A 17,532-nucleotide genomic window follows, 5' to 3' on the forward strand; every position below is an offset into this window, starting at 1 on the left:
ACTAAAGAAAGATATACTGGCACTGGAGGCAACCCATCAAAGGTTCATTTGGTTTATCCTGGGTATGGAGGGATTTTCTGATGAGGAGTGGTTAAGGTGGTTGGGCCTGGATTCATTGGAGTTTAGAAGAATGAAAGATGACCTAACTAAGGCACAGGGTTTTCAGGGGGCTTAACTGGGTAATGCTGAGAGATTGTTTACTCTTGTGGGAGAGTCTAGGACCAGAGGGTTTAATATCAGAGTAAAGGGTCACCTATTTAAGACAGAGGTGAGGAGGAATTTCTTTTCTCAGACAGTAGTGAATCTGTGGAATTCTTTATCGCAGAGGCTGGGTCATTAAGTATGTTCAAGGCTGAGATACAGATTTTTTAATCAGTAAAGGAATCAAAGGTAAAAAACAATCAAATAATAAATCAAAGAGAAAGTGTTGAAGATTTATGTATCAGATCAATCATGATCTCATTAAATGGCCTACTTCTTCTCTTACGTCTTTTGGATTTGTGCTCCAGAACTAGATGCACCCTTTGCCAAGCTGTTACTGTACAGCTACAACACTCCCATCTACTGGGCATACTCTTTTTGTATGCAACATTTGTGTGAACATAGAGTTTCTAGCATTGTGACGATACCGTGCCTTTAAGAAATGTATTTGTGTCATGTTTCTTGTGCAGGAATTTGTTTCAGAGTCAGTTCTAATTACAGATGCTGCTTTGTCTATAACCAGCAGCATACATGTTGATGCTGCAGGAGCATAATTGGTCCTTTTTGCTTGAATGCTTATTTTAATCTGGGCTAATACAGATGTACTATTTTAGTGTTTTCCCCTGGAGTTTTCCAGAATGGGGCATGATTAGGTTGATTGACAGGAAGTCATGTGACTGGGCACTGAGAGGCTCACAGAGAGAAACAAACTGAGCTGCTACAGAGAGTAGTTGTTCTTTTCCCTCTTTGAAGATTGGAGTCTGGTATCTGTCAGAAAATTGGTCTCTTTCTGAGAAGTTCTGCTGTTTGAAGTTAGATCTTTCTCTGGAGACTGCTGTATGGGAGTCAGAAGACCGGTGTCTTTCTGAATCTCTGTCCAGAGGTGTTAAAAGGCTAGAAAAATAACACCAATGTGAGCTATGTGTTTTGTGCTAGCTGAATCTGAAGAATGATATATGTTTGTGTGGATATTGCTTAAACTGAAACTGTAGAGATAACTAGCTGTTAAGAGTCATTTCTTGTCATATTTAAGTACTTGAATTGGTAAAAGTTATGCTAATTTTGTTTTATTTTAACTGTTGTTAAATAAAGTTCGTTTTAATAACAGTTTCCTAGTGGGTTACTCGAATCACACCTGGAACAAAATACCCCACGCTAATGCCAAAATCAAAATCAAAATCAAAATAGTTGGGATCTAGACTAACTTCTTAATATACTTTAGAGTTTCTGATCTGGTCCCTAACAGCCTATAGAAATCAGCCACACCGAGACCGACTGATAATCATTAATTGGTTTTCACTGTGCTAAGAATTACAATCAGGACTGTTTGGCAATGTTGTCCAATCATGGTATCACATCTAATGTTGGACACTATATTTTATGTTTTTGCAAGCACAGGCTGGTAGGGTACAGTCTGTACATTGCCAGTAGTGAACAGCCAAAGGGACGTTCCATGCATTATGTCTTTTTCAACAAAATAAAAGCTTGGAGGATAGCTATTCCCTAGTTCTTACTCTAAACCAGAATTGATCTGTGTGGTTTGAATCTGAATGAAGAACTTGACAGTTAACTGTTTCCTGCTGTATTTTCCATGGCAATGCATCTAACAATCAGAACCCACTTGCCAATTAATCAGCACTCTCTTCTCATGCAACACAAATTTTTATTCCCTTTACCTTTGGCATTTGCTTGCGAGCTGAGCTGGGATAGGGACTGACTAGCCCATTTTCTTTATTGCATAATTGGCAGCCACACCTTGTGCTCCTTTGTCTTAAATTCTACAATTTCATCCCAAGCCAATTCATCTCTTGTATGTGACTTAAAACCCATCTCTGCCCAACCTCTGATTACTTAGCCAAGTGTCACTTTCTTTGGCTCACTATAAATTTCAGTCTGGTTATGCTGCTTTACGTCACCTTTAAAACAAGCTTCATAAATGGATTTTTTTTGTAAAACAAGGAAATAATTGCATATTGTTAGGGATCTGGATATAATTTTCAGTGAGTTATATTTGTGGATGTTAACAAGAAAATTTAAGTTTAATTTATATCTTCGTATGAATATGAAACCTGGATTTGGTTTAGTTTAGAGTTTTGTGAGATGGAGCCAGCAAGCCGAAGGCTCTGTTTGTATGCATCCATTTTAATGAGATTTTGTGACTCTTGTAGTGAAGAGATGGGTTACAAAGGGGTTAGTAGTTTAAGTTAAGACAAATGCAAGAAGTAGAGAAACAGTGCTGTTGCCTAGTAACTGGGAATCAGAAAATGGACCCACACAGAAATGAGGAGAGACAAAAGTAACAGTTTACACATTGACATGGATATACTATAGAAGTCTAAAACTCTAGCTGAATATGATGCCAGAGTGCTGAAGAAATTAGTTTAAGCAACTCATGTTGTATTCTAATGTTAAAGTAATAGTGATTTAGAATGAGTTTTCTGGATTTCAAGAGAACTGCAGAAAGACTGTTCAGAATCTGGAAAAGAAACCTCTTTGCAACTGAACCAGTTCTAGTGTGGAACTAATGGTACCTTTTCACCAGAGTGTTGAATCTGTAAAGATATTGCTGGATAAAAGGGATAAAGTTGAGTTTGAATCTTACTTTTTCTTGGTGTCTATGCTGAAATCTTTCCAACCTTTTTGTTATCTAGTGTAATGTAGTTAATGATTTTTCTTTCCTAAATGCTTTATCTTTTTGTTAAAATGTCAACAGCAGACTCCAATGAATCGTTTCAGTAAATATCCTCCGTGGTTTTAAAAAACTATCAAGCCAGCTTCCATTCTAAGATTAGACTGTCCAATAATAACATCAGCTGGAACCACAACAATATTCCAGCCACGCTCTTTCCAGCTAGAAAAGAAATGATTGGCTAATTTCCCCATCAATCGCACTTGGGAAGCACGCTGCTGTAGATCACGAGGATTGAGTTTACACACAGAAGTTATCATTATTCTCTACTCATTACATTTGCTGGAGAACCCAGCTTGGTTTATTGGGAGATGTTGTCACAGTTTTGATCATGCGTTCTGTTCAATTGGTTTGTACAGACTCTTTTTATTCATATGTGTAATTCATTAGCTTCCATACATTTTGTAGTTTGCCACTATTGAGATGGATTAAGTAACCATGTCTTTGCTCCTTACACAGTTAAATGCTTTAAAGACTCTGTAAATAAATTTTATTTACTCTACAACAGGTTGTATGATGCAAGTTCAGCTGTAATTCCTGCCCATTTTCAAATTATTAGCTGATAAAGTGGAGTCAATAGACATTATGTTCACTAGCTGACACAGAGAAGTCAACAACCATTCTGTGTTCATTGGCTGTTATCGGTAAAATCAAGAGACACTCTGTACTCAGTGGCTGATCAGTGAAGATCATCTTTTCATTCTGCGTTTGACATGAGGCAGAAAAACAAAATATGCGTATTTCTGTTTCCACAGCAAGCTTTTCCTGAAACAGGTTGCTAGCCAGTCATCAGGGAGTATAGCCTGAGGGGCACCACTCCACATTATGACTGACCAGGCCACATTCCCATTCTTACCACCTGCCACAGGCACATTGGAATGTTGTACAAGATAATAATCAACCTGTTTGGCCACATTGTGAATGTGCCTTGTGTGGCCATTTAGTCTTGGTGTGGGAATATCTGGCTCAGAACAGGGAGCCTACACACTGCACAAGACCTTCTTGAGGTATCTGGTGGCACAGTGGTTAGCACTGCTGCCTCTCAGTGCCAGGGACTTGGGTCGTTAACTGTATGGAGTTTGCACATTCTTCCTGTGACTGCATGGGTTTCATCCCACAGTCCAAAAATATGCAGGTTAGGTGGATTGACCATTGTAAATTGTCCCTTAGTGTCAAGAGAACTAGCAGAGTAAATAAGTGGGGTTACAAAGATAGGGCCTGGGTTGGATTCTAGTTAGTGCGACTTGATGGGCCAAATGGCCTCCTTGTGAATTTAAGAGAAACTCTGTATACCTCCAAGAGCCAGAAATCGATACAGTATATGCTGAGAAATTACTTCTACTACTTGGGGGATCTAAAATATTGGAGATGGGGGCATATTCTCAGGATAAGGGATTGATCATTTAGGATCATCCAAAGATGTGCAGGTTAGATGGATTAGCCATGTTAAAATGACCCTTAGTGTCCAAAGGTGTGAAGGTTAAGTGGATTAGTGTTGGAAAATGTGTGGGGTTATAGGGATTGGTTGGGGGAAGATGGCCTGGGTAAGATACTCTTGTCAGAGAGTTAGTGCAGACTCAATGCACCAAATGGTCTCTTCTGCACTATAGGGATTCTATGACTCAGCTGAGGGGAAATTATTTCAAAGGGTGGTGAATCTTTGGATTATGGATAGTTGCATTGCTGAAGACCATCCAATATATGAGAATTAGTCAAGTTTGTAATGCTTTATGCTTGCTAGGAATCACAGGTGTTTATGCATGGACTCATTTTCTGTAAACAAAGGGAATATGTTGAAGTCTTGCACCTTTTTTGGTTACCAAGCAATTTTTCTCCTGCAGCATGAGCTGTTGCGACCGTTGGAAATTTGGAATTCTTGCAGCTGTCCTAATTGAGCCCCATTGTTCTGTCCAAGCATCAGGCAATCTCACATGGATTTAGCAACTGTGATCAAATGTATTCCTGGAGTTATCACAGGACTTGTTCCCACACTCCAGCCATTCGTCTGCCAACAAATCCATCCTTCAGATGTACTGCATTCTTATGCTAATTGGAGAGTAAAAAACACTTGGCATTGTTGATGCCTTGATGTAGAGATGCCAACGTTGAACTGAGGTGGGCACAGTAAAAAGTCTCACATCACCAGGTTAAAGTCCGGAGCACTGTGAAAGCTCATGATTCCAAATCAACCTGTTGGACTTTAACCTAGTGTTGTGAGACTTATTAACGTTGACGCTTGACTGTGAGCCAGTCTCCTCCCTCCACGTTTTCAATATTTTTTATATATCTGACGGAAAGAAATGTTCAAGGAATATTTAAAAAAATGTATATACCGATTTAATGTTCCTCTGATTTGTCTCCAAGCTGCAGATTGATCTTTAATTCCTGGAAGGTTGACAACCCTATTTCCATTTAGACCATCACTGCCAGCATCAAGCATGGCGGGACCTCCCCGCCCATCACAACCGCCATGCACACACACAACTACTTCCTGTTTGTATTCAAACACTGTTTTGAGTTATAAATGCTGCCCGCCCACATTCACTCACCCGGTGCGAGTACAGCACTTTCTTGATCCGCTGACACTGAACCCAAGTTAAGCAGGAACGCTGGTTGCGGCAGGCTACGCGGGTCTCGGGATCGGAGGCCGGGTCCACCGCCACCACCGTCTCCCCAATAATCTCAATGTCCGAGTCTGACTCATCGCCTGAAGTGATCTCAATCACGTCAGCCATGGCTGCCCACTTCAGAGATGTCGCGCCCGAGGCTGGGTTCGGGCCCTGGCCGCCCGGTCTTTCTGTGGTTTTAAAGGAAGCTCACAAAGGGGAGGAAAAGCGGTACCTCGGCCGCCAGCTACCCTCAATCCGGCCGCCATTTTTAACACTGGCAAAAAACGCCGAGCGGCGAGCAGCTGCTCTGTCTCGCCCCCTGCTGCAGGAGGAGCTGCAGTGCAGTTCAGAGAGTGTGCCTACTCCTTACTGTTCACTCACTGTAGATTACACTGAGTAAATGGGAACGATGTATCTGACTATATTATTAGTCTTAGCCCTACGGTAAAATTCCCTTCACTGAGTTCCCTGCTGCCATGAGGCACTTGAACGGACCTATCTTTTATTAAGTTGCTCTTTCTCTACATCCTAGCTATGACTGTAACATTATGTTCTGCACCGTCTCCTTCGTTTTCCCATTTACTCTACGGACAGTATGTTTTGTTTATATAGCGCACAAATAACAATACTTTTCAGTTCGTACCAATACATGCAAGGTTATAATTATAAACTTAGTATTCGGTTACACTTTGTATCTAGGGTTACAGGGTTAATATGGGACTGAGTACAGTACCTCCTGATGTGGATATGCGGGCATTGGACTGTACTGTCTGGAGACAATACACATCTCTTTAACCTGTGATCAGTGCTCCTTCCACACACATTGTCAGCCACTTTAGGACTTGAACAGCAGGTTAGGTGTAAAGATTCGCATTCTAATCAGTAATCTGTAAACTGTCTGTGCTTTATATGCTCTGTTTGAGGCCAGAACTCTCCATTCACCTGATGAAGAGGGAAACCCCTTGAAAGCTAGTGAGTTTACTATCAAATAAATCGGTTGGACTAAAACCTGGTGTTGTCAGACTTTGTACAGTACCTCCCACAGAGTTATGTAAGAGAGTACATGACCTGCACCCAGGATCAGTCCAGTGTTGGACAGAGCTGTGTATACCAGCAAGCATGGAGAGAGCTTCTAGCTGGTAGCTCTTTTAGGCACAATCAAGTCAACAAACTCAAATTAACTTCGGGACAAATTGAAAGGGGCAGCCCCCCAAAAAGGAAGGGGGGATGGCCTGAACAGAAACCAAAGTCGAAAGGAAACTTAAAACATTAAATCAAAATGTGATTGTAAGGGTCTATAATGCACCCCAGCCCCAGCGGTGCCCAGCAGGCGCAGAAGGCGTCAACTGTGCCCGTGGACACCGCATGCTCCCCGTCCAGGGACACCTGGCCGCAAATGTAGCTGGCCTCTAGCTGGTATCTCTTACTCTATATTTGTAAATAGTTCTAATAAAGACTCACAATTAACTGATGTATGACAAAGATTTCTTCAGACCAACTGAACTGTTTCTAACATTCTACAACACACCATTTAACCGGATGTAATATTCAAGGGTTTTACAGTGAAACTAATGGGGTTGAAGTGAAGTTCTTGCAAATTCAGATGATCTTCCATGTCATTTGGGGGATTCAACAGCGTAATCTCTGGAGAAGCTCTGGGTTTTCATGTTATTTTTCTGCCTGTATGAACTTCCAAAGTTTTTGTGGAGTGAGGCCATCAAACACTGACCATTTTGTCATTATTAATTAACTCCAGGGCCTATGGGATGTTAAATTGAGGAAATAAAAACAAAGTGCTGGAAATAGTCAACAGGTCAGACATCATCTGCGAAAAGAAATCAAGTTAATATTTTGGATCATCGGGAAGTGTCATCATTGACCTGAAACATTAGCTCTGTTTCCCTCCGTAGATGCTGCCTGACCTGTCATTTGTAACATTTTCCGTTTTTATTTCAGATTTCCATTGTCTACAGTATTTTGTTTTTGTTTTAAATTGGGGCCCTATTTGCCTTCACAGATGGACGTGAAATACTCATTGGCACTATTCTAAGAAGAGCAGGGGTGCTTCTTTGGCATCTTAGATAATGTTATTATCTGTTCATTTATTCTTACTGTCTGTGGGACTTTCCTATGTATTTATTTGGCAGCACATTTGCCTGCATTACAACAGTGATTATTGCTGGAATTTTTCCAAAGAGTAAGTAGTCCCCCTGCTGGGACTGAAAGCAGAACCTGACCCCACACTGGTGGGCAGTGGGACCCTGGGTAGCATTTTACTGGCGATGGCCACTTAAGAGGCTGCTACAGGGTCTGCTGCTCAATAAAGGGTGGGGGTCTTTCTATGAGTGCTGCCTGTCGTGTCACAGGCTGCGTAGCACCACTGGTGGAGGTGACCATTGCTCAGGCTGCAGGAAGTCAGTGTTAAGGCTCCTTCTGTTCTTGACATATATTAATGGCATGGACTTTAGAATGCGGGGCACAATATCAAAATTTGAAGATAACACAAAACTTAGAAGTATTGTAAACAGCGAGGAGGGTACTGTTAAACTTCAAAAGTACATAGGCAGGTTGGTAGAATGGGTAGACAAGTGGCAATTGAATTTAATGCAGAGAAGTGGATTCAACTCCATATTCCATCTACACTCGATAATGTTTGGGAATGAGAGGTGATATCTGATTTGTTTTTCTGGCTTTTAAAAGGGAATTGGATAAGCAGCTGATGGAACAAAAATTTGCTGTCTTACAAGAAAAGTTGGCTGGATCAATATTTGTTGCTCATCCCTAAAGTGCTCTTGAGGTGAGCCACCTTCTTGAACTGCTGCAATCTATGTTGTGTAGATACACCCACAGCACTCTTAGAAGGGGAGTTCAGGGTTTTACTCCAGTGACAGTGAAGAAACAGCAGTATAGTTCCAAGTTTGGATGGTGTTTGGCTTGGAAGGGAATTTGCAGCTGGCGTTCCCATGCATCTGCTGCCCTTGGCCTAGGTAATAGAACTTGTAAGTTTAGAATGTATTCTTCAAAGTGCATATTACAGCATACCATTTAGATGGTACACACTACTGCCACTATACATTGGTAGTGGAAGGAATTAATGTTTAAGAAGGTGCATGGATTGTCAATCAATCGTGCTGCTTTGTCCTGGATGGTGTCAAAATTCTTAAATGTTGTTGGGGCTGCAGTCATCCAGGCAAGGGAAGAATATTCCATCATACTTTTGATTTGTGCCTTGTAGAGGGTGCACAGGCTTTGGGGAGTCAAGAGATGAGTTACATGCTGCAGAATTCAGAGCCTTTGACTTGTTCTTGTAGCCACAATATTTATATGGTTAATCCAGTTCAGTTTCTGGTCAATGGTAACCTTCAGGATGTTGATAATGGGAGATTCAGTAATGGTAATGCCATTGAATGTCAAACAACAAGTGCTAGATTCTTGTTGGAAATGGTCATTCCCAGGAACTTGTGTGGTGCAAATGTTACTTTCTATATATCAGCCCAAGCCTGAATGTTGTCTAGACCTTGCTACATAAGGACATGGACTGCCTCAGTATCTGAGGAGTTGTGATGCAATCCCCACCTTAAGTTGGAACGAAAGTCACTGGTGAAGCACCCATGGAGTGGCCATAATGGGCACCACCCTGAGAAGGCTTCCAGGTTAGCAGTCTCCCCATGTGATGGGAACCTCTCTTGATGCCTGTAAAATGCCAGTAGAGGCAGAAAGTGATTCTTAATTGACCACATATTTGGTTTAATTAGCCCCCTCCGTAGCATGTTTCTTGGCGGTGGGACGTGGCACAGTGGAGGCTGGCGGCAGGAATTTCTGATCCTGCCTCTATCAGTGGCGTTTCCCACTGAGGTTCTCATAATTTGTGATATCCTGCAATGGCAGGAAGATGTCAGGCTCCCCTTCCAACACCTTGCCCCACCATGTTACCAGGCCTCGTGCCTTCCAGCAAATCTCCAGAGCTGGTAAAACCCAGTTCTATTTTTCAAATTGACTGCAAAATGCATTGAGGATGAACTGACCGAAGATGTGAAAAGCACTATATGTGCATTTGGGAAACAAAGCATTTCACATGATTCATGTTTGGTTGAAGAAGGAATATTGGTCAGGCCATTAGAAGAACTCCCTGTTCTTCTTTTCATCTCAAGGGAGTTTCATGTCCACCTAAACTAGCAAAAGTGTTGATAAGACCTTAATTTAATATCTCATCCAGAAATGCAGACCTGGAGTGTTGCACAGATTATGAACAATCATTTATAATTTCAAAGGTAATAGTGTTGTCAATGGTGACATGTTGAATAGAGTAAATAGAATGCCTTAAAATGGGGACCAGAAATGAAATACAATTTGGTGAATGTCACAAGGTTTATCAATGAAAAGAACAAATTAGTACTGGTTCCTATTTATTTTGGGGCATTTAATGACAGAAAATGGGTACTTGGGATGCACAGATGTCATTCTTTGTCTTTCTGTTCTTCCCACTGCCAAGTTCTGAAATCTGAAATGCCTGAGACAACCTTGGTATTTTGAGTGAATTTTATTTCAGACTTAAACAGGATGTCTACCATAGTTATGATATGTAGCTACAATCTCTACCACCTACCTTTAGCCCCAAGAGCTATATTGATATTCTTCTTGAAATCAAACAACATTTTGGCCTCAACTACATTAAGTGGTAGTGAATTCCACCAATTCACCACCCTATGGGTGAAGAAATTTTTCCTCACCTCACTTCTAAACTATCCTCAAACTATGACACCTAATTCTGACTCCCCCACCATTTGGAACATTTTTTCTGAATCTATCCTGTCTAACCCTGTTGGGATTTTATAAGTTTCTATGAGATCCTCTCTCACTCTTCTAAACTCCAATGAATATAAACCTAACCGACTTAGTCTCTCCTCATATGACAGAACTACCAACCCAGGAATCAGCCTGGTAAACTTTCACTGTACACTTTTATAGCAAGGCTATCCTTTCTCAGATAAGGACACCAAAACTGCACATAGTATTCCAGGTGTGACTTCATCAATGTCCTATACACTTACAGTAAAGTATCCCCGTACTCAAATCCTTTCGCTATGAAGGCCAACGTACCATTTGCCTTTTTTACTATACCTGTGCGCATACTTGCAACGACTGATGCACAACAGCTCCAAGATCTCGTTGAGTATCCACCTCTCTCAATTTATACCCTTTCAATTAATAATCTGTCTTCTTATTATTGCTACCAAAGTGGATAATCTCACATTTATCCACATTATACTGCATCCCCGATGCAGATGCCCACACACTCAGCCTGCCCAAATCTCTGCATCCTCCTCACAGCTCACCCTCCTATCCAAATTCATAACATCTGCAAAGTTGGAGATAATACATTCAGCTCCCTCTTCCAAAACATTAATATATAATGTGAACAGTCGGGGTCCGAGCACAGATCCCTGCGGAACCCCATTAGTCACTGACTGCCAATCAGAAAAAGACACAGTTATGCCAACTCTTTATTTCCTATCTCACTCTTGATCCTTTTAAGAGCGGCAACAGTTTCTGCTTACCTAACCTGTCCAGCCCCCTCATGATTTTGAACATTTCTATCAAATCTCCCCTCAGCCTTCTTCTCTCCAAGGAGAACAGTCCCAACCTTTCCAATCTATCCCCACAACTGAAGTTTCTCATCCGTGGAGCTATTCTTGTAAACCTTTCCTGCACTCTCTCTGATGCATTCACATCACAACTGTACACAATATTCCAGCTGAGGTCTAACTAGTGTCTTGTATAAATTCAGCAAAACCTCCTTGTTTTTGTACTATATGTCCCTATTAATGAAGCCCATTATACTATATGTTTTATTGACTACTCTTTCCACTTGTGCTACTACCTTCAATGATCTATATACATATACACCCAGGTACCTCTGCTCCTGTACCCCTTTAAAAAATTTACCCCTTCATATTGTCTCTCCATGTTTTCTATCAAAATGCATCATCTCATACTTCTTTGCATTGAACCTCAAGTGCCACATATCTGCCCATTCCATCATCTTGTCTATTCCTTCGGAAGTTATGCACTATCCTCTTCCCAATTTACAATACTTCCAAGTTTTGTGTCATCCACAGCTTTGGTTTCCCAGTGGTGAGGAGTGCGTTCAATCAGAAACACTGTTGGCAGACAATACCAGGCATGGGAATGCCTCACATCTGAGAGGAGTGAGGACCTAATTTAAATGGCATGGTTACATTCCGATGAGATCACCGGGGCACATTAGTTTTTTTTAAGTTTATTTATTAGTCACAAGTAGGTTTACATTAACACTGCAATTAAGTTACCGTGAATTCATTGAAGAACATGAGAAACAGAAGCAGGAGTAGGACCTATGGCCAGTTGAGCATTCCATTTGATTACAGCTGATCTTTGCCTTCAATCCATTTTCCTATCTGCTCGTCATATCCCTTCATTCCCTGCGAGGCCAAAATTATGTCTATCCCAGCCTTCAATATACTCAATTATGGAACACTTACAATCCCCTGGGACAGACAATTACAAAGATATACAACCCTTTGAGTGAAGAAATTTCTTGGATTTTCTAAATGCGTTGTTGAGATTGCCTTAATATAGATTCTGGCACTTACCTGATAACGGTTGTCAGACTAACTTATTTCTCTCTTCCCCTTTTCTTGAAGAGCAGTGTTACATTTACTAATTTTCAATCTGCTGGAACAGTTCTAGAATCCAGAGAACTTTGGAAAATCATAATCAGCGCATCCACTATCTTGGGAGACATCTCTTTTAGAGCCCTATGATGCAAATTGTCTCGTTGTGGGGAATTGTTGGATTTTAGTCCCTTAATAATCTCCAGTACTTCTCTGCTGCTATTAACTGGCTTAATTTTCTCACTCACTTAGCCCTTAGGCTATCCTCTATCTTCTCATCCATAACTTGTGTTTTTTTACCGTGAAAAGTAACAGAAAATATTTAATCAATATCTCTGCCCTTTCCTCATTCCCCATGCTAAATCCTTCTGCCTGTAAAGGACTCCCAATCCTCAGACTTATTACCTATTTTAGCAACATTGTAAGCCTATTCTTTTAATCTAATACTGCCTTTAATTTCCTAAATAAGCCACAGGTGGACATTTCTCACTAATTTTTTAAATGGGCTGCATTTCTGTTGAACAGTTTAAATTATTTCTTTAAATGTTTACCACTTTTTTTTAAACTACCATACATATTAATCTATTTACCTTGTCAACCATAGCCAACTCTCCCCACAATCTTATATAATTGGCTTTAATGCTGGAAATCTGAAATCAAAACAGAACCTGCTTGAAACACTCAGCAATTCTGGCTGCATCTGTGGAGAGAAACAGGATTAACAAAATTCTCAGTTCTGATGAAAGGCGACAGACTTGAAATATTAATTCTCTTTCTCTTTCCAGACGTGATGACAGTTTCCAGCATTTTCTGTTTTTATTCCACAGTCTGATACACCTGAGGAATTTACAATTAAGAGGGAGGAAGTGTTGGAAACATTGATTTTACTTAAGACTGATAAAGTACCAGGATCAGATGAGAGGCATCCAAGGATATTGAGGAAGGTGAGGGTGGAACTTGTTGAGGCACTGGTGATAATCTTCCAATCTTTGTTAGATGCAGGAGTGATGCTGGAGGACTGGAGAATTGCAAATGTTACACCCCTTGTCCAGAAAGGTGTGCAAGGATAATGCCTGCAACTATCCTGACCTGTCAGTTTGATTTCAGTGGGTGTCAAACATCTAGAAACTACCGCAGGGTAATTAAGGAAAGTCAGCATGGATTTATTAAGGGAAAATCATGTTTAACTAATTTTCTGGACTTTTTTGAGGCAGGAACAAAGAAAGTTGGGAGGGTCAATGCTGTTGATGCAAAGTACATGGATTTTTAAAAGGCATTTGATACAGTTTCACGCAACAGACTTGTCAGCAAAATGCTAGCTCATAGAATAAAGGGGAAAACAGGCAGCCAAATAAAAACCTGGCTGAGTGACAGAAATCACTCAACCATGATAAATGGTTACTTTTCAGGCCAGAGCAAGGCCTGTCATGGAATTCCCCAGGGGCCAGTGTCGGGATCCTTGTTCTTCCTGATATATATTAATGACCTAGACTGTGGTGTGCAAGACATGATTTCAAAATTTGAAGACGATACAAAGATTGTCAACTTTGATGAGGATAGTCTTGAATTTCAAAAGAACACACATACGGTGAGATTCTCTGGACATTCATGCCAGCAGGATTTTCTGATCCCGCTGTAGTGAACGGAGATTTGGCTGAGCGTCAAATTCTCCGTTTTCAATGGCAGTGTAGTGGGGCATGAACAGCTGGAGAATTCCAACTATATTGGTGGATTGGGCAGACAAGCAGTAGGTGAAGCTCAATGCAGAGAAGAGAAGCAACTGATAAAGCCAATGGTGTCTTAGGCTTTATTAATAATATTAATTGAGTACAAGAGTAAATAGGTCATGTTGAACTCGCATAAGACACTGGTTAGGCCTCATTAGGAATTCTATGTTCAGTTCTAGGTGGCATTCTTGAAGAAGGATGTGAAGGCATCAGAGACAGTACAGAGGAAGTTCACAAGAATGATTAAATGGATAAACAACTGTAGCAATGTAGATAGATTGGAGAGGTTAAGTCTGTTTTCCTTGGAAAAAGGGTTGTAAAATAGAGGTATTCAAATTTCTTAGTGGTACGTACAGAATAAGTAGTAAGAAACTGTTCCACTAAAGAGTACATCAAGAATCAGAGGATGAGAATCAAAATAATTGGCAAAAGGAATAAAGATGACATAAGGAAAATCTTTTTCACCCAGAGGGTGGTTGGAGTATGGAACAATCTTCCTGAGAGGGTGGTGGAAGCAGGTTCGATTGAGGTATTTGAAAGGAAATTGGGATACGATCTGAAAAGAGAGAATGTACAATGTTATTGGGATAAGGCAGGGGAGTGGGCTTGGATCGAATGCTCTTTCAAAGAGCCACTGCAGACCTGAAGGACCAAATGGCTTCCTCCTGCACTGTAAAGATTTTGTGATTCTGACTTCATCCTTTGCATGCATTCTCCTGAAATCAAACTCCAAATTCTAAAACCTCAGCAGGTATAATACTGAATGAAGGTAAAATAATTGAGACTTTGATAAATATTTTTAAAACATTGGTGAAAGCATTGCAATGTATGCATATTTTGTATTTATAAAAAAGCACACACTCAATCTGCTTGGAGCCCAGTACACTTGTACACATTGTGTGGTCCTAATTCTGCCCTTGGTTATGATTTTGGATTTATCCAATTTTTTTTAGGCAACAGTACTTTCAAAAGCTCAAGCTCCATGAGTTTAAAACAAAATAAACCGATGAGAAACAATTGTTCGTATGATCAACTTCTCTGGATTCACAGGTTAAATTTCAGGATTTGATAGGCCAAACACGGTCTCCCAGTCAATGCTGGGCTTGGGCTCCACACAAGATCAGCTCACAGTATTTGCTTTCCTATTATATCCATGACTGAAAAGTATGAAAATAAATTTGATAAATATTGAATAGTCTTGCTGATACAAATTAATTGGTTGAAAAGATTATTGTGCCAGAAAAATGGGTGAAAAAAAACATATAAAATAAAACAACAAAAATAATCTGTGTCTAGGTTAGATAAATCTTCCTAACTGTAGATAATGGAGTGCTATATATTACCAATGGTATTACAAACGAGCCTTCAGTATAAAATATTCATTCAGTATTGTTATCTAAAAGGTCTATAATACGTAGACAAGGCTAAGGGTAGGTCCAGCTGGCACAGCTAGTATTTTTGACTAAAAGCAATTAGTCATCAATTTGCTAGAACAATATGTAAATACACCACATGGTACAGTAGAAAGCCACTTGACCTGGGAAGCACCCTCTTTACCCTTAGTCTATGTGGCCCATCTAATTTCATTATTTGATAATAGTATATTTGACTTCAATATTTACATGGTTGAAAAATGATTGACGATTCCAATTCGGTATAGTACAAGTGTGTGCATGACACTAGGATTGAGCCCAGAGTCAAGCCAGTTAAGGTTGGTATGGGACAGCTCTCTCTTGCATTCCAATCCCTCTCCTGTTCATTTCAAAATATGCAACTCTCCCCATTGTAAAACTGACATTGCTACCAATTTCTGCTAAGTAGTTCTCTTCCAATGCAGGACTTAACTCTGCCACCATTTGGTGATATATTGTGATGATTGTCCCTTTAAGGGCAATATGGCCATGTGAACTTGCTGTATTAACCTAAAGGATCAATCATCACATGTTGGAGGAGGGGAGTGTCAATTGACTTGTCAATAAGCACTTCAGTATAGAACTGAGAATTGGAGCCTATTTTTGGGAAGTATGCTATGGCCACCATTCTAAGGAAATATTGTAGCTTGTCGTAGGGCAATGATACAGTCACATCGTAGCAGTCATTGAATTTGGAAATTGTGTGTCAAGGGTTAAATGCTGACCAGCAATCATTGGCACTAACACATAGGTGCTGCTTGAGTGGGCACAATTGTGTAACTAGTCTGACTCTAAACATGTCAATTGAACTGAAGCTCTACAGTCTCAGCTGCAAAGGGATCACTGAAATGTTTTTCCATTGGCCTTATCCTTGTTTACATCCTCCTCCATAAGCACATCCCCCCCACCCCTTGTGATTGCATGAAACATTCAGTCCGTTTTGACAGGCCACCACCATCCAACACCCACTCTCCCCACCCCTCCCTCCATACTGAAGCCATGCCCCAGTCTTCCCTTCCTTCTCTCTAGCGCTTCAAAGAAGCCCACCGCCCCACACCCAAGGCTGCTGTTCAGATTTGCCTGTGATCTCCCTCCCCTTGAAGTCATGGAGCTGTTCCGTGAGTATTGTTCCAGCTTGAGTATATTCATCTCTGAACTCCTGTCAGAATTTAACTCACCATGGCAAACCTTTTGAAACCAGTCATACATTACAGCATCCTGACATCAAGCTACCATGGACACTTTATTTGACATGGAGGGTATCGGCCCAATAATCATAGACAAATGTATAATAATGATGTTCCTGATGTTGAATGGGGGTTGGGGGGTGGGGGAGGGAGTGAAACGATCTCATCCTGCATTTACACCACTGGGTCATGCATCTAAGATCTTGCGATATGTTTTGCTCACGCTGCCAAACAAAACCACTGCAAACAGGAAAGCAGAATACTTTGAATAACATTATTTCTCTTCACTACAAATGCAAATGATTGATCCCTTATCCTGAGAACGTGCCCCCATATTCTAGACTACTCAAACAGTGAAAATAATCTCCTGGCATCCACTCTACCTAGCCCCTTCAGAATTTTGAAGGTTTTAATGAAATCACCTCTGACTATTCCAAACTCCAGAAAATATCAGCCCAATTTACTCAGCTTCTCAACCCCCTCATCCCAGGGACTAATCTAGAGAACACACTGTACTACCTCCAATATCCCTTCTTAAACATGGAAATCAAAGCTGCCACAGTATTCCAGATGTGGTCTCATCTAAACTCTTTACAATTGCAGCAAGACTTCTTTATTTCTATACTCCAATCTCCTTACAATAAAAGCCAAATGGAATTTGCCTTCCTAATAGCTTGCTGTACCTATGCGTTAACTTTCAGCATGCCTTGTATGAGCACACCTGAGTATCTTTGAACATCAACACTTTCAAGTTTCATACCTTTTTAAAAACATTATGCTTTTCTGTTCTTACAACCAAAGTGTATAACTTCACACTTCCCACATTATAATCTATCTACCATTTTGTTGTCCATTCACTTAAAGCGTCTATATCTGTTTGCAGCCTCTCTGTGCTGGACCCACAGCTTACCTTCCCATCTGGCTTGGTATCATCAGTGATGGCGATAGCTTTGTAGTATTATTGCTTGACTATTAAACCAGAAACTCAGCTAATGTTCTGGAGATGCGGGTTCAAATCCTGCTGTGGCAGATGGTAGAATTTGAATTCAATAAA

At 40.6% G+C, this 17,532-nt stretch overlaps 1 protein-coding gene across 9 annotated transcripts in view; it reads right to left on the reverse strand.

Moving 5' to 3' along the window:
* Positions 1 to 17,532, reverse strand: part of simc1 (SUMO interacting motifs containing 1) — a 68,313-nt gene that overhangs the window by 17,668 nt on the left and 33,113 nt on the right. Inside the window, exon 1 of one of the 9 annotated variants that reach the window (XM_080201596.1) lies at positions 5,440 to 5,762. The exons of the other annotated variants lie outside the window; for them this stretch is intronic. Coding sequence (XP_080057722.1) covers positions 5,440 to 5,625 — 186 coding nt within the window. The 5' untranslated portion in view covers positions 5,626 to 5,762. Of the gene's footprint in view, positions 1 to 5,439; positions 5,763 to 17,532 lie in introns of those variants that run through there. 9 annotated transcript variants of the gene reach the window in all.

Source organism: Carcharhinus amblyrhynchos, chromosome 13, assembly GCF_965287045.1.
Source record: "Carcharhinus amblyrhynchos chromosome 13, sCarAmb.v2.hapA, whole genome shotgun sequence".
NCBI lineage: Eukaryota > Metazoa > Chordata > Chondrichthyes > Carcharhiniformes > Carcharhinidae > Carcharhinus > Carcharhinus amblyrhynchos.